This window comes from Pristiophorus japonicus, chromosome 1 (genome assembly GCF_044704955.1).
Source record: "Pristiophorus japonicus isolate sPriJap1 chromosome 1, sPriJap1.hap1, whole genome shotgun sequence".
NCBI classification, from domain to species: domain Eukaryota; kingdom Metazoa; phylum Chordata; class Chondrichthyes; family Pristiophoridae; genus Pristiophorus; species Pristiophorus japonicus.
The window spans coordinates 522,288,427-522,314,946 of NC_091977.1; the positions used below are offsets into that span (position 1 = coordinate 522,288,427).

General features: G+C 45.4%; 1 protein-coding gene across 4 annotated transcripts in view; it reads right to left on the minus strand.

Annotated features, from left to right (window-relative positions):
* Positions 1-26,520, minus strand: part of LOC139277661 (protein spire homolog 1-like) — a 377,805-nt gene that overhangs the window by 26,647 nt on the left and 324,638 nt on the right. For 2 of the 4 annotated variants that reach the window (XM_070896440.1, XM_070896429.1), the window contains exons 12-13: positions 19,147-19,320; positions 8,828-8,965 (exon numbers count right to left, since the gene is read on the minus strand). In XM_070896440.1, the coding sequence (XP_070752541.1) occupies positions 8,828-8,965; positions 19,147-19,320 (312 nt within the window). The remainder of the gene's footprint in view (positions 1-8,827; positions 8,966-19,146; positions 19,321-26,520) is intronic. The other 2 variants (XM_070896458.1, XM_070896449.1) reach the window with 1 other exon arrangement.

Here is a 26,520-nt window from a genome sequence, read left to right on the forward strand (position 1 = left end):
ATGACCTCACATTTTCCGACATTGTATTCCATCTGCCAAACCTTAGCCCATTCGCTTAACCTATCTAAATCTCTTTGCAGCCTCTCTGTGTCCTTGATACAACTCGCTTTTCCACTAATCTTTATGTCATCTGCAAATTTTGTTACACTACACTCTGTCCCCTCTTCCAGGTCATCCATGTATATTGTAAACAGTTGTGGTCCCAGCACCGATCCCTGTGGCACACCACTAACCACCAATTTCCAACCCGAAAAGGACCCATTTATCCCGACTCTCTGCTTTCTGTTAGCCAGCCAATTCTCTATCCATGAGAATACATTTCCTCTGACTCCGCATACCTTTATCTTCTGCAGTAACCTTTTGTGTGGCACCTTATCGAATGCCTTTTGGAAATCTAAATACACCACCATCCATCGGTACACCTCTATCCACCATGCTCGTTATATACTCAAAAGAATTCCAGTAAATTAGTTAAACATGATTTCCCCTTCATGAATCCATGTTGCGTCTGCTTGAGTGCACTATTCCTATCTCGATGTCCCACTATTTCTTCCTTAATGATAGCTTCAAGTATTTTCCCCACTACAGATGTTAAACTAACCGGCCTATAGTTACCTGCCTTTTGTCTGCCCCCTTTTTTAAACAGAGGCGTTACATTAGCTGCTTTCCAATCCGCTGGTACCTCCCAAGAGTCCAGAGAATTTTGGTAGATTATAACGAATGCATCTGCTATAACTTCCATCATCACTTTTAATACCCTGGGATGCATTTCATCAGGACCAGGGGACTTGTCTACCTTGAGTCCCATTAGCCTGTCCAGCACTACCTCCCTAGTGATAGTGATTGTCTCAAGGTCCTCCCTTCCCACATTCCCGTGACCAGCAATTTTTGGCATGGTTTTTGTGTCTTCCACTGTGAAGACCAAAGCAAAATAATTGTTTAAGGTCTCAGCCATTTCCACATTTCCCATTATTAAATCCCCCTTCTCATCTTCTAAGGGACCAACGTTTACTTTAGTCACTCTCTTCCTTTTTATATATCGGTAATAGATTTTATTATCTGTTTTTATGTTTTGCGCAAGTTTACTTTCGTAATCTATCTTTCCTTTCTTTATTGCTTTCTTAGTCATTCTTTGCTGTCGTTTAAAATTTTCTCTATCTTCCCATTAACCTTGGCCATCTTATACGCATTGGTTTTTAATTTGATACTCTCCTTTATTTCCTTGGTTATCCACGGCTGGTTATCCCTTCTCTTACCGCCCTTCTTTTTCACTGGAATATATTTTTGTTGAGCACTATGAAAGAGCTCCTTAAAAGTCCTCCACTGTTCCTCAATTGTGCCACCGTTTAGTCTGTGTTACCAGTCTACTTTAGCCAACTCTGCCCTCATCCCACTGTAGTCCCCTTTGTTTAAGCATAGTACGCTCGTTTGAGACACTACTTCCTCACCCTCAATCTGTATTACAAATTCAACCATACTGTGATCACTCATTCTGAGAGGATCTTTTACGAGGAGATCGTTTATTATTCCTGTCTCATTACACAGGACCAGATCTAAGATAGCTTGCTCCCTTGTAGGTTCTGTAACATACTGTTCTAAGAAACAATCCCGTATGCATTCTATGAATTCCTCCTCCAGGCTACCCTGTGCGATTTGCTTTGACCAATCGATATGTAGGTTAAAATCCCCCATGATTACTGCCGTTCCTTATTCCCTTGATTATTGTCCGCCCCACCGTGAAGTTATTATTTGGGGGCCTATAAACTACGCCCACCAGTGACTTTTTCCCCTTACTATCTCTAATCTCCACCCACAATGATTCAACATTTTGTTCATTAGAGCCAATATCATCTCTCACAACTGCCCTGATATCATTCTTTATTAACAGAGCTACCCCACCTCCTTTCCCTTGTTGTCTCTCTTTCCGAATTGTCAGATACCCCTGTATGTTTAATTCCCAGTCTTGGCCACCCTGCAACCACGTTTCTGTAATGGCCACCAAATCATACCCATTTGTAATGATTTGTGCCGTCAACTCATTTACTTTATTTCGAATGCTGCATGCGTTTAGGTAGAGTGTTTTAATACTAGTTTTTAAACCATGATTTTTAGGTTTGACCCCTCCTGCAGCCCCTTTATATTCATACATATTGTCCCTTCCTATCACCTTGTGGTTTACACTTACCCCAGTGCTACTCTGCTCTGTTGCCTCCTGCCTTTTGCATTCTTTCTTGGGGTCCTGTTCATCTGCGCTCTCACCCACTCTAACTAGCTCAGAGCCCTCTCCTGGGTTCCGAATACTCCTCACATTGAGGCACCGAGCTTTCAGGCTTGCCTTTTTATTACACTTTGACCATTTAGAATTTTGCTGTACATTGGCCCTTTTTGTTTTTTGCTTTGGGTTTCTCTGCCCTCCACTTTTACTCATCTCCTTTCTGTCTTTTGCTTCTGTCTCCATTTTGTTTCCCTCTGTCTCCCTGCATTGGTTCCCATCCCCCTGCCATATTAGTTTAACTCCTCCCCAACAGCACTAGCAAACACTCCCCCTAGGGCATTGGTTCCGGTCCTGCCCAGGTGCAGACCGTCCGGTTTGTACTGGTCCCACCTCCCCCAGAACCGGTTCCAATGCCCCAGGAATTTGAATCCCTCCCTGCTGCACCACTGCTCAAGCCACGTATTCATCTGCGTTATCCTGCGATTCCTACTCTGACTAGCACGTGGCACTGGTAGCAATCCAGAGATTGCTACTTTTGAGGTCCTACTTTTTAATTTAGCTCCTAGCTCCTTAAATTCGTCTCGTAGGACCTCATCCCTTTTTTTTTACCTATATCGTTGGTACCAATGTGCACCACGACAACTGGCTGTTCTCCCTCCCTTTTCAGAATGTCCTGCACCCGCTCCGAGACATCCTTGACCCTTGCACCAGGGAGGTAACATACCATCCTGGAGTCTCGATTGAGGCCGCAGAAACGCCTATCAATTCCCCTTACAATTGAATCCCCTATCATTATCACTCTCCCACTCTTTTTCCTGCCCTCCTGTGCAACAGAGCCAGCCACGGTGCCATGAACTTGGCTGCTGCTGCCCTCCCCTGATGAGTCATCCCCCTCAACAGTACTCAAAGCGGTGTATCTGTTTTGCAGGGGGATGACCACAGGGGACCCCTGCACTACCTTCCTTGCACTGCTCTTCCTGCTGGTCTTCCATTCCCTAGCTGGCTGTGGACCCTTCACCTGTGGTAAGACCAGCTCGCTACATGTGCTACTCACGTCATTCTCAGCATCGTGGATGCTCCAGAGTGAATCCACCCTCAGCTCCAATTCCGCAACGCGGTCCGTCAGGAGCTGGAGGCGGATACACTTCCCGCACACATAGTCGTCAGGGACACCGGAAGTGTCCCTGAGTTCCCACATGGTACAGGAGGAGCATATCACGTGACCGAGCTCTCCTGCCATGACTTAACCCTTAGATTAACTTAAATTGGCGATAACAATGTTAACAGGTACTTACTGATATAAAAAAGAAAATCTACTCACCAATCACCAGCCAATCACTTACCCCTTTGGCTGTGACGTCACCTTTTGATTTCTTCCTACTTCTTTTTTGCTGTCAAACTAGACAATGGGCAAATTTGCAGAAAGCACCTGGACCAAACGAGGCTGCAGTTCACAGACTGCCCTGAACAACCCACAGCAGACACCACCTTTTTCGAGTTCACAACACACACCGAAAGGATCAACGACACCACGCCGAACCAGGAAATCGAACCCAACACGCCCAATAGCCCAGCAAGGCCAGGCTCACCCAGCAGCCCTGCAGGGCCAACAACACACCAGCCCAGCGAGGGCACAGCCAACACACCAGAACAGACATTTGTACCGAGGCGGTCCACCAGGGAAAGAAAGGCTCCCGACCGCCTCACCTTGTAAATAGTTTTCACTTTGACTTTGGAGGGGGGAGTGATGTTGTGTATTTGTAAAGCATGCACTCCCATAAAGCCATTTAGGACCGAGATGAGGAGAAACTTCTTCACCCAGAGAGTGGTGAACCTGTGGAATTCTCTACCACAGAAAGTAGTTGAGGCCAATTCACTAAATATATTCAAAAGGGAGTTAGATGAAGTCCTTACTACTCGGGGGATCAAGGGTTATGGCGAGAAAGCAGGAAGGGGGTACTGAAGTTTCATGTTCAGCCATGAACTCATTGAATGGCGGTGCAGGCTAGAAGGGCTGAATGGCCTGCTCCTGCACCTATTTTCTATGTTTCTATGTTTCTGCCACCAGGGAGCGCATCCCCTGAAGTCCCAAGTTATCCCAGCATCCCTTGGGAGCATTGTATATAAGCCGGCCCCTAAGGCCTGTTCCTCACTCTGGAGTGTCTTAATAAAGACTGAGGTCACTGTTACTTTAACCTCCCTGTGTGCAGTCTCATCTGTGTCAAGAACACAACTGCTTACCCCTTATCCTTAGACTGTGACCCCTGGTTCTGGACTTCCCCATTCTTCCTCTATCTAACCTGTCCCACCCTGTCAGAATTTTATATGTTTCTATGAGATCCCCTCTCATCCTTCTAAACTCCAGTGAATACAGGCCCAATTGATCCAGTCTCTCCTCATATGTCAGTCCTGCCATCCCGGGAATCAGTCTGGTGAACCTTCGCTGCACTCCCTCAATAGCAAGAATGTCCTTCCTCAGATTAGGAGACCAAAACGGAACACAATATTCCAGGTGAGGCCTCACCAAGGCCCTGTACGACTGCAGTAAGACCTCCCTGCTCCTATACTCAAATCCCCTAGCTATGAAGGCCAATATACCATTTGCCTTCTTCACCGCCTGCTGTACCTGCATGCCAGCTTTCAATGACTGATGTACCATGACACCCAGGTCCCGTTGCATCTCCCTTTTTCCTAATCTGCCGCCATTCAGATAATATTCTGGCTTCGTGTTTTTTCCCCCAAAGTGGATCACCTCACATTTATCCACATTATACTGCATCTGCCATGCATTTGCCCACTCACCTAACCTGTCCAAGTCACCCTGCAGCCTCTTAGCGTCCTCCTCACACCGCCACCGAACTTAGTGTCATCCGCAAACTTGGAGATATTACACTCAATTCCTTCATCTAAATCATTAATGTATATTGTAAATAGCTGGGGTCCCAGCACTGAGCCCTGCGGCACCCCACTAGTCACTGCCTGCCATTCTGAAAAGGACCCGTTTATCCCGACTTTCTGCTTCCTGTCTGCCAACCAGTTCTCTATCCACGTCAGTACATTACCCCCAATATCATGTGCCTTAATTTTGTACACCAATCTCTTGTGTGGGACCTTGTCAAAAGCCTTTTGAAAGTCCAAATACACTACATCCACTGGTTCTCCCTTGTCCACTCTACTAGTTACATCCTCAAAAAATTCTAGAAAATTTGTCAAGTATGATTTCCCTTTCAGAAATCCATGCTGATTTGGACCGGTCCTGTCACTGCTTTCCAAATGTGCTGCTATTTCATTTTTAATAATTGATTCCAACAGTTTCCCCACTATTGATGTCAGGCTAACCGGTCTATAATTACCCGTTTTCTCTCTCCCTCCTTTTTTAAAAAGTGGTGTTACATTAGCTACCCTCCAGTCCATAGGAACTGATCCAGAGTCTACAGACTGTTGGAAAATGATCACCAATGCATCCACTATTTCTAGGGCCACTTCCTTAAGTACTCTGGGATGCAGACTATCAGGCCCCGGGGATTTATCGGCCTTCAATTTCCCCAACACAGTTTAATAAGAATTTCGTTCAGTTCCTCCTTCTCACTAGATTCTCGGTTCCCTAGTATTGCCGGAAGGTTATTTGTGTCTTCCTTCGTGAAGACAGAACCAAAGTATTTGTTCAACTGGTATGCCATTTCTTTGTCTTTCATTATAAATTCATCTGAATCTGACTGCAAGGGACCTATGTTTGTCTTCACTAATCTTTTTCTCTTCACATATCTCGAAGCTTTTGCAGTCAGTTTTTATGTTCCCAGCAAACTTCCTCTCATACTCTATTTTCCCCCTCCTAATTAAACCCTTTTTCCTTCTCTGCTGAATTCTAAATTTCCCCCAGTCCTCAGGTTTGCTGCTTTTTCTGACCAATTTATATGCCTCTTCCTTGGATTTAGCACTGTCCTTAATTTCCCTTGTTAGCCACAGTTAAGAGTCAACTACATTGCTGTGGGTCTGGAGTCACATATAGGCCAGACCAGGTAAGGACGGCAGTTTCCTTCCAGATGGGTTTTTAACGACAATCCGGTAGTTTCATGGTCACTATTACTGATACTGGTTTTTGTTTTAAATTCCAGGTTTATTTAATTAACTGAATTTAAATTCCCCAGCTGCTATGGTGGGATTTGAACACACCTCTCCGGATCATTAGTCCAGGCCTCTGGATTACTAGTTCAGTAGCATAACCACTATGCTACCTAATTCTGGCACAGGGATCCGAAAGTTTGACGCTGTCGCTGAGTATTGGAGAGTGCGGAAATTCATTTTATCCAGTTTGAAGCTGAAGTTTACATTTATGTGATTGGATCTTTGATTTTTAAAGATGTGCCGTGTCCTGTGAATGTGTGCGTACTGTTCTGCCATGGCTGGGATTATGGCGCCTTTCATGACTTCAGGAATCCTCAAAGTGCTTTACAGCCAATGAAGAACTTTTGGAGTGTAGTCACTGTTGTAATGTCGGGAAACTCATCAGGCAACTTGCGCACAGCAAGCTTCCACAAACAGCAATGTGATCATGAACAGATAATATGTTTTAGCAATGTTGATGTGAGGGATGAATATTGGCCAGGATACCATGGACCCAACAAAGGATGCCCTTGTATTCTACCATGCAGGGAGTTGGTCAAAGGCTAGCACTGTGGTGACAAACGGTACGTGAAGGAATAAAGTGTATGTGTGAAGAATAATAGCAAGAATAGGAATGGTGATCTGATTGTGAGGCTTTCCTTTTTAACTCACACTGGAATGGAGACGTTATGTGAATAGGGAGGCAGGATTATTGCTCTGTAAACAGTTAGTGCCTTAGTAGACGGTCAGAAAAATTCCTTCAGCAGCTTTCAAGGGGGCCTGTGGTTGTTTCCTCTCATCGCACTCCAAATAAAACACTTCTGCGTCACAGTGCAGTGCTGAAGGAGCACTGCACTATCGGAGGTGCCACCTTTCAGATGAAACTTTAAACCGAGGCCCCGTCTGCTCTCTCAGATGGCTGTAAAAGATCCCACGGCACTATTTCGAAGAAGAGCAGGGGAGGTATCCCCGGTGTCCTGGCCAATATTTATCGCTCAATCCTCATTACAAAAACAGATTATCTGGGCATTATCACATTGCTGTTTGTGGGAGCTTGCTGTGGCAGCAAATTGGCTGTCACGTCTCCTACATTTAACAATGACTACACTCCAAAAAAATGTTCTTCATTGGCTGTAAATCTCCATTGGTCGTGAAAGGCGCTATAGAAATGCAAGTCTTTCTTTCTTCTCAAAAGGGGAACTAGGGTTATGGTCTCAGGATAAGGGGTCGACCATTTAGGACTGAAATCAGGAGAAATATCTTCACTCAAAAGGTTGTGAATCTTTGTAATTCTTTACCGCGGAGGGTTGTGGATGCTCGATCATTGAGTATATTCAAGACAGAGATCAAAAGATTTTTGAATAATAGGGGAATCAAGGGATATGGGAATAGTGCAGGAAAGTGTTGAACTTGAAGATCAGCCTTGATCTTATTGAATGGCGAAGCAGGCTTGAGGGGCCGAATGGCCTACTCCTGCTCCTAATTATTATGTTCTTATATGTGCTGGCCGTAAAGTTAACGAAGATTGGCCAGTAGGGATGCAGGGACCGGACCTACGGTGTGTTGGGGATGGGGGCACATGGAGATTGAGTGGTCCACAGCAACCCACAGTTTTAAAGTGCTCCTGCTGGCTCCACATTGCGGTAAGGAAAGATTTGCTACGGGTGACAGCATTAGCGGTTCCTTTAAAGGCTGCTGTTCGCCTTAACATGCGTGCTGTGGGCAGGCACTATCCAATATTGGAAACGGGCCTTAGGTCCTGGGTTTGCGCAGGAATGGGCCTGACCCCTGTTTCAGATGGGTGCCCTGGACACTACAGGGCTCCTTAGCTAATATGATGAGGGCGCATATCCATCATGGAACGAGTGACGTTCATATGGGACCCTTCAGCATCCTTTTTTTCCCAATTCATTCATGGGATGTGGGCATCAGTGGCAAGGCCAACTGCCCATACCGAATTGCCCTAAAGTGGCTTGCTAGGCCATTTCAGAGGGCAGTTAAGAGTCAACCACATTGCTGTGGGTCTGGAGTCACATATAGGCCCGACCGGGTAAGGACAGCAGATTTCCTTCCCTAAGGGACCTTAGTGAACCAAATCGGTTTTTACAACAGTCCAGCAGTTACATGTTCACCATCACTGATACTAGCTTTTGATTCCAGATTTATTTCACTGAATTTAAATTCCCCAGCTGCTGTGGTGGGATCTGAACTCATGTTTCTGGATCTTTAGTACAGGCCTCTGGTTTACTAGTCCAATAACATAACCACTACCCTACCATTCTCACTCTAAAAATGGGTGCTGCGCGATCTAATTTCTAGGCCTTGATGGACTATACGATTCTCCCACAGAGTGGGAAGAGGGGAATGGAGCAAGGGGGAAAATTGCAAAATGTTAAAAAAAATGTTTTATGGAGAAATATATATATAAAAAAGTACGGTCATCACGAAGAATAATGAGGGGGATTGACAAACTGGTTGAAACAAATCTCTTCAAAGGACTAAACAAACCTTTCCCTTCTTCAGGGCCATATAGACATCTTTGTACTGCTGGTACTTCTCCAGTTCTGCTTTCACTAAGACTTGTCGGATGTGCATCACTTCCTCCACAGTCAGAGCCAGACACTCCACGGGATAGCAGAACTCCTCCTGTAACACAAGGAGCACATTAGCTGCTAACCGTTCACAGTTCTCTTTAAATAGTTAGCACAATTTGTTTTTGGTTTGTAGATTTTATTTTTAATGTTGTTGCTGGTGTGAAAATCGTTCCAAATAAGATCAGGAAAGGTGGGTAAAGGCTCCATGGGCACCACTCGCTGCCTCAAAGGGGCACTCACACACACAAACAATTCAAAACATTAGCAGATACTCCTGAATTATTGGTGAGCAATGGGTATATAAGAACATAAGAAATAGGAGCAGGAGTAGGCTTATGGCCCCTCGAGCCTGCTCCGTCATTTAATACGATCATGGCTGATCTGATCATGGATTCAGCTCCACTTCCCTGCCCACTCTCTATAACCCTTTATCCCCCTATTGTTTAAGAAACTGTCTATTTCTGTCTCAAATTTATTCAATGTTCCAGCTTCCACAGCTCTCTGAGGCAGCGAATTCCACAGATTTACAACCCACTGAGAGAAGAAATTTCTCCTCATCTCTGTTTTAAATGGGCGGCCCCTTATTCTAAGATCATGCCCTCTAGTTCTAGTCTCCTCCATCAATGGAAACATCCTTTCTGCATTCACCCTGTCAAGCCCCCTCATAATCTTATACGTTTTGATAAGATCACCTCTCATTCTTCTGAATTCCAATGAGTAGAGGCCCAACCTACTCAACCTTTCCTCATAAGTAAACCCCCTCATCCCCGGAATCAACCTAGTGAACCTTCTCTGAACTGCCTCCAAAGCAAGTATATCCTTTCGTAAATATGGAAACCAAAACTGCACGCAGTATTTCAGGTGTGGCCTCACCAATACCTTGTATAGCTGTAGCAAGACTTCCCTGCTTTTATACTCCATCCTCTTTGCAGTAAAAGCCAAGATACCATTGGCCTTCCTGATCACTTGCTGTACCTGCATACTAACCTTTTGTGTTTCTTGCACAAGTACTCCCAGGTCCCGCTGTACTGCAGCACTTTGCAATCTTTCACCATTTAAATAATAACTTGCTCTTTGATTTTTTTTGCTGCCAAAGTGCATGACCTCACACTTTCTAACATTATACTCCATCTGCCAAATTTTTGTCCACTCACTTAGCCTGTCTGTCCTTTTGCAGATTTTTTGTGTCCTCCTGACATCTTTGTATCGTCAGCAAACTTGGCTACGTTACATTCGGTCCCTTCCTCCAAGTCATTAATACAGATTGTATATATCTCTGTGATCTTCTCCAGCCCTAAAACCTGCCGAGATCTCTACGCTCTTCCAATTCTGGCCTCTTGAGCATCCCCAATTTTAATCGCTCCACCATTGGTGGCCGTGGGTTCAGCTGCCGAAGCACTAAGCTCTGGAACTCCCTCCCTAAACCTCACTACCGCTCTTTTCTCCTTTAAGGCGCTCCTTAAAACCTACCTCTTTGACCAAGCTTTTGGTCATCTGCGCTAATATCTCCTCATGTGACTCGGTATCATATTTTGTTTGATAACACTCCTGTGAAACATAGATAATAGGTGCAGGAGTAGGCCATTCGGCCCTTCTAGCCTGCACCGCCATTCAATGAGTTCATGGCTGAACATGCAACTTCAGTACCCCATTCCTGCTTTCTCGCCATACCCCTTGATCCCCCTAGTAGTAAGGACCTCATCTAACTCCTTTTTGAATATATTTAGTGAATTGGCCTCAACAACTTTCTGTGGTAGAGAATTCCACAGGTTCACCACTCTCTGGGTGAAGAAGTTCCTCCGCATCTCGGTCCTAAATGGCTTACCCCTTATCCTTAGACTGTGACCCCTGGTTCTGGACTTCCCCAACATTGGGAACATTCTTCCTGCATCTAACCTGTCTAACCCCGTCAGAATTTTAAATGTTTCTATGAGGTCCCCTCTCATTCTTCTGAACTCCAGTGAATACAAGCCCAGTTGATCCAGTCTTTCTTGATATGTCAGTCCCGCCATCCCGGGAATCAGCCTGGTGAACTTTCGCTGCACTCCCTCAATAGCAAGAATGTCCTTCCTCAGGTTAGGAGACCAAAACTGTGCACAATACTCCAGGTGTGGCCTCACCAATGCCCTGTACAACTGTAGCAATACCTCCCTGCCCCTGTATTCAAATCCCCTTGCTATGAAGGCCAACATGCCATTTGCTTTCTTAACCACCTGCTGTACCTGCATGCCAACCTTCAATGACTGATGTACCATGACACCCAGGTCTCTTTGCACCTCCCCTTTTCCTAGTCTGTCACCATTCAGATAATAGTCTGTCTCTCTGTTTTTACCACCAAAGTGGATAACCTCACATTTATCCACATTATACTTCATCTGCCATGCATTTGCCCACTCACCTAACCTATCCAAGTCGCTCTGCAGCCTCACAGCATCCTCCTCGCAGCTCACACTGCCACCCAACTTAGTGTCATCCGCAAATTTGCAGATACTACATTTAATCCCGTCGTCTAAATCATTAATGTACAATGTAAACAGCTAGGGACAGTTTACTATGTTAAAGGCGCTATATAAATGCAAGTTTATTGTTGCAGGTGCTTTGCTGGGCATGATTATCCTCGGGATTTTCCTTCTAAGTCCTCTTTCCTCCCCAAAAGTCTACTATAGCAAAAGGGTTCCATCTAGCAGGCTGGAGAAACCTCATCCATTAGGATCAATCGAACATTGAAACAATGCGTGACAGTCAGAACTGAAAACTCAAACTTGGGTCTTCTGAATGGATTTCACAAGAGGTATTATTCTATTATATGTATATTAACTAGTGGGGTACCGCAAGGTTCTGTGCTGGGGCCCCAGCTGTTTACACTATACATTAATGATTTACACAAGGGGATTAAATGTAGTATCTCCAAATTTGCGGATGACACTAAGTTGGGTGGCAGTGTGAGCTGCGAGGAGGATGCTGTGAGGCTGCAGAGCGACTTGGATAGGTTAGGTGAGTGGGCAAATGCATGGCAGATGAAGTATAATGTGGATAAATGTGAGGTTATCCACTTTGGTGGTAAAAACAGGGAGACAGACTATTATCTGAATGGTGACAGATTAGGAAAAGGGGAGGTGCAAAGAGACCTGGGTGTCATGGTACATCAGTCATTGAAGGTTGGCATGCAGGTACAGCAGGCGGTTAAGAAAGCAAATGGCATGTTGGCCTTCATAGCAAGGGGATTTGAGTACAGGGGCAGGGAGGTGTTGCTACAGTTGTACAGGGCCTTGGTGAGGCCACACCTGGAGTATTGTGTACAGTTTTGGTCTCCTAACCTGAGGAAGGATATTCTTGCTATTGAGGGCGTGCAGCGAAGGTTCATCAGACTGATTCCTGGGATGGCGGGACTGACATATCAAGAAAGACTGGATCAACTGGGCTTGTATTCACTGGAGTTCAGAAGAATGAGAGGGGACCTCATAGAAACGTTTAAAATTCTGACGGGGTTAGACAGGTTAGATGCAGGAAGAATGTTCCCAATGTTGGGGAAGTCCAGAACCAAGGGACACAGTCTAAGGATAAGGGGGAAGCCATTTAGGACCGAGATGAGGAGGAATTTCTTCACCCAGAGAGTGGTGAACCTGTGGAATTCTCTACCACAGAAAGTTGTTGAGGCCAATTCACTGAATATATTCAAAAAGGAGTTAGATGAAGTCCTTACTACTAGAGGAATCAAGGGGTATGGTGAGAAAGCAGGAATGGGGTACTGAAGTTGCATGTTCAGCCATGAACTCATTGAATGGCGGTGCAGGTTTCTATGTTTCTATTATAGCCATTTGTGTCAGCAGTATGACTGCTTACTTGACTAGCAAACAAGGTCACCTAGCTTAGGATGGGGAAAATCAGTCTGTCTGCAGTTCAATACAGTGGAGCTTTGCTTGCGAGGACCGTCACAATGGCCGGAGAGGGAAGAAAGCCACCCTTGTCAAACATGGCTAATTTTTACAACTGGTTTCAACTTTACAAAAAAAGCATTGTATACTCGAAAAGGAAAAAATTGGGTAATGAGCAGCGAAGTGAGTGGGGCTGATTAGTTAGCTCTTTCAAAGAGCAGGCACAGGCACGATGGGCCGAATGGCCTCTTTCTGTGCTGTAAGATTCTATGCTTGTAAGAAAATCCTTTGTTTGGTGCCATGAATAAAATCCCACAATTTTGCAAATAAAAGGAGTTTGTTCCATTGTGGAGGAGCAGCCTCAACGTGCGTGGATTGTATAGCGCCGACAAAACCATCTATGGCCCAAGCACCCAAGGTCCTACCCCAAGGGCCAAGAATGGAGAGGTGCTCATCAAGGACAGAGAGGCAGTCAGTGCCCGCTGGAAGGAGCACTTCGAAGATCTCCTTAACCGAGACTCTGTTTTCAACGTGAGTGTCCTCGATTCCATCCCGCAGCATGCTACCCGCCACCACCTCAGCACAACCCCAGCCCGGCATGAGTTTGAAAAGGCCACCTGCCAACTGAAGAACAACAAGGCCTCAGGAGCAGATGGAATCCCCACCGAAGCACTAAAGCATGACAGGGAGAAACACTATTGGTGCAAATCCATGAACTCATTTCTCTTATTTGGAAGGAGGAGAATATGCCAGGGGATCTCAGAGATGCTGTAATCGTGACCATCTTCAAGAAAGGTGACAAGTCCGATTGCGGTAATTACAGAGGAGTTTCCCTGCTGTCTGCCACTGGGAAAGTCATCGCAAGAATCCTCCTCAATCGCCTTCTCCCAGTAGCTGAAGAGCTCCTCCCAGAGTCGCAAGGCGGAAGGGGCACAATGGACATGATCTTCACCGCACGTCAAATACAAGAGAAATGCAGGGAACAGCACCAACCACTGTACATGGCCTTCTTTGACCTCACAAAGGCCTTTGACACTGTCAACCGTGAGGGATTATGGAGTGTCCTCCTCAAATTCGACTGCCCTCGAAAGTTTGTCACCATCCTCCACCTGCTTCGCGATGACATGCAAGCCGTGATCCTGACCAACGGATCCACCACAGACCCAATCCACGTCCAGACCGGGGTCAAGTAACGGTGTGTCATTGCACCAACGTTCTTTTCGATCTTCTTGCTGCAATGCTCCATCTCACCCTCAATAAACCCCGCTGGAGTGGAGCTAATCTACAGAACAAATGAGAAATTGTTCAACCTCCATCACCTCCAGTCCAGATCCAAGGTTATCCCATTCTCGGTCATTGAATTACAGTATGCAGATGATACTTGCGTCTGCGCACACTCGAAGGTCGAACTCCAAACCATCGTCAACACTTTCACCGAAGTGTATGAGAGTATGGGCCTTACACTAAACATCCGTAAGACAAAGGTTCTCTACCAACCTGCCCCTGCCACACAGTACTGCCCCCCGATTATCAAGATCCATGATGAGGCCTTGGATAACTTGGACCATTTTCCATTTCTTGGGAGCCTACTGTCAACAAGGGCAGACCTCGATAATGAAGTTCAACACTGCCTTCAGTGTGCCAATGCAGCCTTCGGTCGCCTGAGGAAGAGAGTGTTTTGAAGACCAGGACCTCAAACCCGGCACCAAGCTCATGGTCTACAGAGCAGTAGTGATAATCATCCTTCTATATGCTTCAGAGCCATGGTCTATGTACAGCAGGTACCTCAAAGCACTGGAGAAGTACCACCAATGCAACCTCTGCAAGATCCTGCAAATCCATTGGCAGGGTAGGCGCACCAACACATCAGTGTTCTCGCTCAGGCCAATATCCCCAGCATCGAAGCTTTGACCACTCTCGATCAGCTCCGATGGACAGGCCACATCGTCCGCATGCCCGATACTAGACTCCCAAAATAAACGCTCTACTCAGAGCTCCGACACGACAAGCGAGCCCCAGGTGGGCAGAGGAAACGCTTCAAGGACACCCCCAAAGCCTCTTTGAAAAAGTGCAACATCCCCACCGACACCTGGGAATCCCTGGCCCAAGACCACTCAAAGTGGATGAGAAACATCCGGGAATGTACCGAACACCTCGAGACTCTTCGCCGGGAGCACACCAACAAGCACAAACAGCGGAAAGAGCGCACGACAACCTAAGCACCCCACCCACCCGTCCCTTCAACCACCGTCTGCCCCACCTGTGACAGAGAGTGTAGGTCCCGCATTGGACTCATCAGTCACCCGAGAACTCGTATTAGTGTGGAAGCAAGTCATCTTCGACTCCGAGGGACTGCCTAATAAGAGGAGCAGCCCACTCACCTACCCGGTGTATTCTGTGTAACAGCTCACAGCAGTATAATAACTGTATGTGGTCATTAATTTTGCTTTAACTTCCCCAAAATTTTGATTCTTATATTACATTTTTTTTCCCCCCAATACAGTAAAATTCTTTATAACACTGGAGAATAGATTTGTTTTTTCTTTCATGGGATGTGGGCATTGCTGGCTGGGCCAGCATTTATTGGCCTTGAGTGGCTTGATAGGTCATTTCAGAGGGCAGTAAGAGTCATGGCTGTGGGTCTGGAGTCAGCTAAGGGCAACAGATTTCCTTCCCTAAAGGACATTAGTCCAATCCAATTAAATGACAATCCAGTAGTTTCATGGTCACCATTAGTGATACAAGCTTTTTAAGCCCAGATTTATTTAATTAACTGAATTTTAAATTCCCCAGCTGCCATGGTGGGATTTGAACTCATGTCGCTGGATTATTAGTCAAGTAACACGAGGAGAAACTTATTCACCCAGAGAGTAGTGAACCTGTGGAATTCTCTACCACAGAAAGTTGTTGAGTCCGGTTCGTTGAGTATATTCAAAAGGGAGTTAGATGTGTCCCTTACGGCTAAAGGGATCAGGGGGCTATGGAGAGAAGGCAGGGGTGGGATACTGAAGTTGCATGATCAGCCATGATCATATTGAATGGTGGTGCAGGCTCGAAGGGCCGAATGACCTACTCCTGCATCTATTTTCTATGTTTCTATAACTACGATGCCACCATTCAACTTTAACACTGTCCAGTCTTTCTGGCTAGTGGAGGTTTGCTGAGTGTGGGATTTAGCTGTGTCTGGGGGGAGGGGGGAGGGATGGGAAGAGGAAGGAATAAATATAGCACAAATTTGTAATAGCAAAAACTGTACCCAGCTGTGTAAAAAAAAAAGTAAATAATATCTGATTTTGCTCCTATCCTGGAAATCAGTGCTAACTATGCAATTACAATGCTATTTTGCCCAGTGCTTTAACAATAAAATCTCCTCCTCCCATTTTCTCTATGAACAGGTGCTGAATGTCCTGCAGAGCCAGGCCCAAAGTCCAAAGCTGCTTTTTAGTCAGGTACCGAAAATGGCCGAGGAATGGTCACCCTTCGAGCAATGGCACCTCGTCTCTGCTCATCAAGGCTTGCCAACTCTGGTTGCTGGGGGAGGGGTTTCAATCACATGACCCGTGCATTTATCTGGAACTACTTGATCTTTTAACTGAATTTTAGTTATGGCCTTCACATTAATAGCTTATTTTTATCTGAGGACATTAATAGCTTATTTTTATCTGGTTGTAAATGAATCTGGTGCCCGAAACAGGAAACAGTTGGAGCATTCTGATTTTCTATCTCTTTGTGTGTCAGCTGTGGCTCAGTGGGTAGCACTCTCACCTCGGAGTCACAAGGTTATGGGTTCATGTCCCACTCCAGAGACTGGAGCACAAAAATCTAGACCCGACACTCCAGTGCAGTGCTGAGAAAGCACTGCACTGTCGGAAGTGCCGTCTTTCGATGAGACATTGAACCAAGGCCCCGTCTGATCTCTCAGGTGGACCTACAAGATCCCACAGCACTATTTGAAAGAAGAGCAGTGGCATTATCCCTGGTGACCTGGCCAATATTTATCTCTCAATCAACATCTCTAAAACAGACGATTGGGAGCTTGCTGTGCGCAAATTGGCTGCTGTGTTTGCGACACTGCAACGGTGACCTGTGCCTCAAAATGCATTTCATTGGTTGTAAGGCGCTTTGGGACATAGAAACAGAGAAAATAGGTGCAGGAGTAGGCCATTCGGCCCTTCTAGCCTGCACCGCCATTCAATGAGTTCATGGCTGAACATGCAACTTCAGTACCCCATTCCTGCTTTCTTGCCATACCCCTTGATCCCCCTAGTAGTAAGGACTTCATCTAACATCCGGTGGTTGTGACAGGTGCTATATAAATGTAAGTCTTTCTTTTCCTGACCTCTGCCGTCAACAAAACCCGCCTCCACCCTCCCGCCATTGGTCGTCTGATGTGTCAATCCTCATTCAGCAACGCCTTCCTGCGCCAATCGGAAAGTGAACAGACTCTTCATTAGCCGAGTGGTCATTCTACGGCCTTCTTTCCTCGCTGCCCAATATTTTTATAATTGCTAAATAAAAGTGTTCAAAGAAAATAGAATTTGTTGAAGATAAATTTTCTCGTGGTTTGCTCTTGTGGTGTCTTGGAGATTATCTCCTGGAAACTCCAGGCCAATCCTGGAGGGTTGGCAACCATTCATCCCCATTCTGCAGCAACCACAGTTGAGATCTACAACTTTGATAACTGAGGGAGTCGGACAGATTTTACCGAGTACTGTGTGGTGCCCATGCAGCTAACACAGAGAGTTCACAACCACCTTCCTTCAAAGGGATTGGTAATTTTGCCTGACGGGGGAGGGGGTGGAAACACATCTTGTGCACCTCTGTCAGAAACTTTGTCCAAGCTACCTATAAACAAAACCACTGCAAAGAAATCCATTCAATAAAAGGACGTTCACAGAGAGAATATTTCACATACAAAAATGCACAGGATGATGAAGAAACAATATAGATCGAGGAATCACTCTGAAAAAAACACACAGAGAGACAGCATCACACAGAGAGCAACATTTCCGCAATGTGATTAGTCCTTAATTTCTGTAACCATAACGGGAGGGCGAGAAATCAAGTTGCAGTGTGGCTGTAGGCCCTAAAACATTTACGCTTGAGCAACCCAACACTTTAACCAGGACAGTTAAAGAGTGGCGGTTTCCTTTGCTGAATCATGCTTCATATTTAATGAAAGGGAGAGAGATTGAAACCAAACCTCTCTGATTTACCCTTTCAACGGGAAGAACATTATTGTCTTTGAGGTTAACCAAATCTAAACATCAGGCTTTGCAGAGGTTCAAAACGAGTGTCCATCACCTCAGTTACAACAACAGGAGTCATGTGGCCTACTCCGGCTCCTACTTCTTATGTTCTTATCGATTTGGACTCTAAGGGAATCAAAGGATATGGGGGCTGGGAGGGAAAGTGGAGTTGAGGCCGAAGATCAGCCATGATCTTGTTGAACGGCAGAGCAGGCTCAAGGGGCCGGGCGTCCTACTCCTGCTCCTATTTCTTATGTTCAGAACAGTAATTTGCAACCAAACCGAAACAGAGATATACTTGCATTGGAGGCTGTTCAGAGAAGGTGGACTAGGTTGATTCCGGAGATGAGGGGGTTGACTTATGAGGAAAGGTTGAATAGGTTGGGTCTCTATTCATTGGAGTTCAGAAGAATGAGAGGTGATCTTATTGAAACTTATAAGATAATGAGGGGGCTCGACAAGGTGGATGCAGAGAAGATATTTCCACTCGCAAGGGAAACTAAAACTAGGGGACATAGTCTTAGAATAAGGGGCCGCCCATTTAAAACTGAGATGAGGAGAAATTTCTTCTCTCTGAGGGTTGTAAATCTATGGAATTATCTGCCCCAGAGAGCTGTGGAGGCTGGGTCATTGAATATATTTAAGGCAGAGATAGACAGATTTTTGAGAGATAAGGGAGTAAAGGATTATGGGGAGCGGGCAGGGAAGTGAAGCTGAGTCTATGATCAGATCAGCCATGATCTTATTGAATGGCGGAGCAGGCTCGAGGGGCCGAATGGCCAACTCCTGCTCCTAATTCTTATGTTCTTAGATGTTAACTGTGAGGAGGGTAAGTTCTATGATTATGTAATGTTTCTTGGCCTACAGAGCATAAAGCAAAAGTATGATGAAGTAAAAAAATGATTGTCATTTGACATCATCATCTCACCCTCCAAAAAGACACAACAGGAAAGAGAAAAATAAAATCAAGTGTCAATCAGATAAGGAACGCCCACCAACGCAGATAGCAATGATCGAGTAATGCAATCTGGGATTGCGTCTGCTCAGAAAGCAAGATAGATTTTGTTTATTTCCAAAAGAAGTATTTCAGAGAGGGGAAACCAGCAAACCTTTGGTCTTTTCCACCCGCTGCTAAAGACTCGGCCGCACAGACAATACAGAGCCCCCATTACACCCAACATGGCGGCTTCCACAGGGTAAGAATTGAGCATGGAGGCTGTTCGCATGCTGGGGAAAAACGGTTGGAGGCTCATCCGAGGTAAGAAACTGCTTAGCCTGGACACCTGGACAACAGATAGAGGGTTACAAGGGACATTTTGCATGGGGATTCTCTATCGGAACCATAACAAACAAACTGCAATTCTTCTTTCTAACCAAAGCCATACATGTTCCGTGTCGAAAACCACAATAGCAACAGATGTTTGTGACTACCTTTGTGACGTATCTGAAGAATTTATGAAAAGCACAAGTTTGGCTTGAAACTCTTAGACAGAGAACGTAATAACATCTATAAAATTATCATAAATTGGCATCGAGTGTGCACCGCCCTTACATGTGATTGTACCAACCTTATTCACCAGAGTACCAGACTGGTTCAGGTGGTTGCGATCCCAACTCTGAGCCCAAGTTGTAGGTTGAAGACCCACATCAGGACTCAAGCACGTCATTTAGGCTGTCGTCTGTACTAATGGTTTCGGTGAATGTAAATAGCCCCTTGGCACTATTCGACTCCCTGTGCTGACCAAGCCTTCTTCCCACAGCAGACACCACCACTAATTAGACATTTTGGTGTAGATTAGGTTGGGGGTTAATGTATTAGCAAGGATAGAGGATTGGTTAATGGACAGAAAACAGGGAGTAGGGATAAACGGGTCATTTTCAGATAGGCAGGCTGTAATTAGTGGGGGTGCCACAGGGATCAGTGCTGGGGCCTCAGCTATTTACGATCTATATTAGTGACTTAGATGTAGAGACCGAGTGCAATATATCCAAGTTTGCTGACGATTCAAAGCTAGGTGCAAAAGTAAGCTGCGAGGAGGACACAAATAGCCTGCAAGGGGATATAGACAGGTTAAGTGAGTGGGCAATAAAGTGGCAGATGGGGTATAATGTGAGGAAATTAAAGTTATTTACTTTGGTAGGAAGAATAGAATATTTTTAAATGGTGAAAAACTGTTAAATGTTGGTGTTCAGAGAGACATACGTGTCCTAGTACAAGAACCACAGAGAATTAGCTTGCAGCTACAGCAAGGAATTAGGAAGGCAAATGGCATGTTGGCCTTTATTGTCAGGGGGTTAGCGTAAACAGGTCTTGCTACAACTGTACAGGGCTTTGGAGAGACCATACCTGGAGCACTGTGCACAGTTTTGGTCTCCTTATCTAAGGAAGGATATACTTGCCTTAGAGACGTGCAACAGAGGTTCACTAGATTGATTCCTGGGATGAGAGGGTTGTCCTGAGAGAGGATTGAGTAGATTGGGCCTACACTCTCTGAAGTTTAGAAAAATTAGGTGAACTCATTGAAACAAATAAGATTCTGAAGGGGGTATGACAGAGTAGATGCAGGGAGATTGTTTCCCTGGCTAGAGAGTCTCGAACTAGGGGGCATAGTCTCAGGATAAGGCATTGGCCTTTTTCAGATTGAGATGGGGCGGAATTTCTTCACTCATAGGGTTGTGAATCTTTGGCATTCTCTGCCCCAGAGGACTGTGGCTGCTAAGTCATTGAGTATATTCAAGGCTGATAGATAGACTTTTGGACTCTACGGGAATCAAGGGATATGAGGATAAGCGGGAAAGTAGAGTTGAGGTCAAAGATCAGCCATGATCTTTTTGAATGGCGGAGCAAGCTCGAATGGCCATATGGCCTACTCCTGCTCCTCATTCTTATGTTCTTATATTAACTTAATTCAACGGAAATAAATGGGATCTGCTGCTCATGGTAGATCTCGTCTTCTTTGCGTAGTCCAAATGAAAATGAGGTAATTGAATACTTCAAATCTGTCTGCAAGTGTGACTGTGACCTCAACAGTTTAACTCTGCCTCCCATTCACACTTGGTTTTGGGTCTCCGACTCTGTTCCAATGAAGCTCAACGCAAGCTTAAGATGTTAGATTGGGGCTGATGGGTGCTGGGGTAGGATGGAAAACTCCCATGAAGCTCTCGGTGAGAGGCCCAGCCAATTCTAACTCCAGGGCCTCATTAACATTTCAGAGATCGGACTCCCCTGCTAACCTGGCCGGAAGGTGGGGGTGGGATTGTGGGTGGTAGGAGGGGTGGGGCTGGGAGTGGGGGGAACCTGAGGGAATGATCCCCAGGCATGGGAATGGTAGCATAGTGGAGTACTGTGTGCAGTTCTGGTCACCACAATATAGAAAAGATGTAATTGCACTGGAAAGGGTGCAGAGGCGATTTACAAGAATATTGCCTAGACTGGAGAATTTTGGCTATGAGGAAAGACTGGAGATCCTGGGTCTGTTTCCTTGGCATAGAGGAGGCTGAGGGGAGATCTGATTCAGGTGTATAAAATTATGAGGGACCTGGATAGAGTGGATAGGAAGGATCTGTTTCCCTTGGCAGAGGGCATAGATTTAAAGTAATTGGAGCTTTCGCGGAGATATGAAGGGAAATTTCTTCACCCAGAGGGTGGTGGGGGTCTGGAACTCACTGACTGAAAGGATGGTAGAGGCAGAAATCCACACCACATTTAAAAAATACTTGGATGTGCATTTAAAGTGCCGTAACCTACAGGGCTACGGACCAAGAGCTGGAAAGTGGGATTAGGCTGGATAGCTCTTGGTCGGCCAGCGCGGACATGATGGTCCGAAATGGCCTCCTTCCATGCTGTAAATTTCTATGATTCTATGGTTATGTCACTGGACTAATGATCCAGAGACAGGAGTTCAAATCCCACCACAGAGCTGGAGAATTTTATTTCAATTAAATATATAAACTGGAATAAAAAGCGAGTGTCAGTAATGGTGACCATGAAACTATCAGATTGTCGTTAAAACCCATCTGGTTCACTGATGTGCTTTAGAGAAGGAAATCTGCCATCCTTACCCGGTCTGGCCTAAATGTGGTTGGCTCTTAACTGCCCTCTGAAATGGCCACTCAGTTTTATTCAAGGCGGCGGCTCACCACCATCTTCTCGAGGGCAATTGAGGAGGCAATAAATGCCGGCCTTGCTGGCAACGCCTATAGAACATGAATGAATTTTTTTTAAATCAGGTAAGCGGTGGTGAGGTCTGAAAGGAGAGGACAGGGGAGACCCCACATTTTCTACTGGGGCCTGTAGCACATGCCTTTCCCGTGACTAAAAATGGGGCCGGGGGGGGCACTCGACCACCATATTTACTAACCGCCCACCCCATTCACGCTGGGCAGGCAGGGTTACAATCAGGTCTTGGCTTTCTGCTGGGCAGTATGGTTATAGCCTCCATTTTCTTGGAAGCGGTGGATCTCTCAATGGCCAGGTGGAGTGGAGTCAGGTTAGTCTGAAGAATACAGTGCTGATAGATTGAAGCCCACAGTGTTGGCCTGCTCTTTCTCTTATCAGGACTGATGGATCTGCTAGGTCCATCCATTAAATCTCCCCTTGACCTTCTCTGTTGTAAGAAGAACAATCCCAGCTTCTCCAGTCTCTCCACACAACTGAAAACCCTCCTCCCTGTTCACCCACATCCTCCCATGTCATTCCATTCTGCGTATAGTCCCACTCCCTGATTTCCTTCCCAATTTGCTGCCCATTCCACGAACCTTTGTCCCAAGGTCTTTCCATATTCCTTCTCGCTATTTCTCAATTCTGCCTCTCACCTCCTGCCACTTTTGCGGCAATATCGAGCCGGAAACCACCCGGCAGAGTCAACAGGGGACCACGGCAATTTTAACAGCCAGGACGGGCATGAACAGGGCAGAGAGACTTACAGATACAGAAAATAATCAAAAAGGCTAATGAAATGCTGGCCTTTATATCAAGAGGACTGGAATACAAAGGGGTATAAGTCATGCTACAGCTGTACAAAACCCTAGTTAGACCACACGTGGAGTATTGTGAGCAGTTCTGGGCACCATACCGTAGGAAGGAGATATTGGTCTTGGAGGGAGTGCAGCGTAGATTTACCAGAATAATACCCAGACTTCAAGGGTTAAGTTACGAGGAGAGATTACAAAAACTAGGGTTGTATTGCTTGGAATTTAGAAAGTTAAAGGGAGATCGGATCGCAATTTTCAAAATATTAAGGGGAACAGAGAGGATAGATAGAGAGAAACTATTTCTGCTGATTGGGGAGTCTAGAACAAGGGAGCACAGTGTAAACATTAGAGCCAGACCTTTCAGGAGTGAAATTAGGAAACACTTTTACACGCAAAAAGGGGTAGAGGTTCGGAACTCTCTTCTGCAAATGACAGTTGATGCAAGGGGACTACAGTGGGATGAGGGCAGAGTTGGCTAAAGTAGACTGGGAACACAGACTAAACGGTGGCACAATTGAGGAACAGTGGAGGACTTTTAAGGAGCACTTTCATAGTGCTCAACAAAAATATATTCCAGTGAAAAATAAGGGCGGTAAGAGAAGGGATAACCAGCCGTGGATAACCAAGGAAATAAAGGAGAGTATCAAATTAAAAACCAATGCGTATAAGATGGCCAAGGTTAATGGGAAGATAGAGAAAATTTTAAACGACAGCAAAGAATGACTAAGAAAGCAATAAAGAAAGATAGATTACGAAAGTAAACTTGCGCAAAACATAAAAACAGATAATAAAATCTATTACCGATATATAAAACGGAAAAGAGTGACTAAAGTAAATGTTGGTCCCTTAGAAGATGAGAAGGGGGATTTAATAATGGGAAATGTGGAAATGGCTGAGACCTTAAACAATTATTTTGCTTCGGTCTTCACAGTGGAAGACACAAAAACCATGCCAAAAATTGCTGGTCACAGGAATGTGGGAAGGGAGGACCTTGAGACAATCACTATCACTAGGGGGGTAGTGCTGGACAGGCTAATGGGACTCAAGGTAGACAAGTCCCCTGGTCCTGATGAAATGCATCCCAGGGTATTAAAAGAGATGGCGGAAGTTATAGCAGATGCATTCGTTATAATCTACCAAAATTCTCTGGACTCTGGGGAGCTACCATCGGATTGGAACGCAGCTAATGTAACGCCTCTGTTTAAAAAAGGGGGCAGACAAAAGGCAGGTAACTATAGGCCGGTTAGTTTAACATCTGTAGTGGGGCTAATGCTTGAAGCTATCATTAAGGAAGAAATAGCGGGAAATCTAGATAGGAATAGTGCGATCAAGCAGACGCAACATGGATTCATGAAGGGGAAATCATGTTTAACTAATTTACTGGAATTCTTTGAGGAATTAATGAGCATGGTGGATAGAGGTGTACCGATGGATGAGGTGTATTTGGATTTCCAAAAGGCATTCGATAAGGTGCCACACAAAAGGTTACTGCAGAAGATAAAGGTACGCGGAGTCAGAGGAAATGTATTAGCATGGATAGAGAATTGGCTAACTAACAGAAAGCAGAGAGTCGGGATAAATGGGTCCTTTTCAGGTTGGCAATCGGTGGTTAGTGGTGTGCTACAGGGATCGGTGCTGGGACCACAACTATTTACAATATACATAGATAACCTGGAAGAGGGGACAGAGTGTAGTGTAACAAAATTTGCAGATGACACAAAGATTAGTGGGAAAGGGGGTTGTGTAGATGACACAGAGAGGCTGCAAAGAGATTTAGATAGGTTAAGCGAATGGACTAAGGTTTGGCAGATGGAATACAATGTCAGAAAATGTGAGGTCATCCACCTTGGGAAAAAAAAGTAAAAGGGAATATTATTTGAATGGGGAGAAATTACAACATGCTGCGGTGCAGAGGGACCTGGGGGTCCTTGTGCATGAAACTCTTTTTGTGCATGAATTCCAAAAAGTTAGTTTGCAGGTGCAGCAGGTAATCAGGAAGGCGAATGGAATGTTGGCCTTCATTGCTAGAGGGATGGAGTACAAAAGCAGAGGTCCTGCTGCAACTGTATAGGGTATTGGTGAGGCCGCACTTGGAGTACTGCGTGCAGTTTTGGTCACCTTACTTAAGGAAGGATATACTAGCTTTGGAGGGGGTGCAGAGACGATTCACTAGGCTGATTCCGGAGATGAGGGGGTTACCTTATGATGATAAATTGAGTAGACTGGGTCTTTACTCGGTGGAGTTCAGAAGGATGAGGGGTGATCTTATAGAAACATTTAAAATAATGAAAGGGATAGACAAGATAGAGGCAGAGAGGTGGTTTCCACTGGTTGGGGAGACTAGAACTAGAGGGCACAGCCTCAAAATACGGGGGAGCCAATTTAAAACCGAGTTGAGAAGGAATTTCTTCTCCCAGAGGGTTGTGAATCTGTGGAATTCTCTGCCCAAGGAAGCAATTAAGGCTAGCTCATTGAATATATTCAAATCACAGATAGATAGATTTTTAACCAATAAGGGAATTAAGGGTTATGGGGAGCGGGCGGGTAAGTGGAGCTGAGTCCACGGCCAGATCAGCCATGATCTTGTTGAATGGCGGAGCAGGCTCGAGGGGCTAGATGGCCTACTTATGTATTCTTATGTTCTTATGTAATTGATAATTCTAAATCTGAGATTGATAGATTTTTGTTGACCAATGGTATTGAGGATATGGGGCAAAGGCGAGTATATGGAATTAGATCACAGATCAGCCACGATCCCATCGAATGATGGAACAGACTTGAGGGACTGAATGTCCTACTCCTGTTCTTATGACCCTGTGTTGGCAAGCAAAGACTGGGCAGTCTTTGGGGAAGGTCTCGTGGGGTGGGAGGGAGATGGGGGGGGGGGGGGGCGGTTGGTGCCGGGGATTGGTGGCGGAGAGTCCGGGATGGGGGAGGCGGTAAATTTGCTTGTGCAGTCTGGAGGAACACTCCTGTTGCTCACCAGAAAGGACTCTTGCGTCTTTCGATCCCGTTAGAATTGCCTCGAGTTCCTATTGATCTAATAGGACTCTGACCTGCGTACATTTTTGAGGCTCCGGCCATCCTCAAGAGTGGGTAAGTGACCATCTCCTGTTTAACTGCAGACTCACTCTGTTTCCGCAGGCTGGGTAGAGTTAAAATCGACCACCTGTGTCATCAGATAGTCTCAATAGCATGCTCCCTGTCTCCGAATCCAAATCCTCTATATACATGGAAGAACAAAAGTGGACCCAGCACTGGCCCCGGAGGTACAGCGTATTCCAACCTTTCTCCAAGACTATAACATCACTAGAAAGGGAACTGCATAAATATTTGAAGAGGAAGAATATAAAAGAAAGATGGGAAATGGCAGGGAAGTGGGATTCAACTAAGTATCTCCAGATGAAGGACCATGCTCTTTCTATGCTATAATTTCCAAATCTCCATTGACCTGTACTGCAGAAGGACGATGACTCCAGGTCCATTGTAGTTCTGCGTTCAAGCCCCGA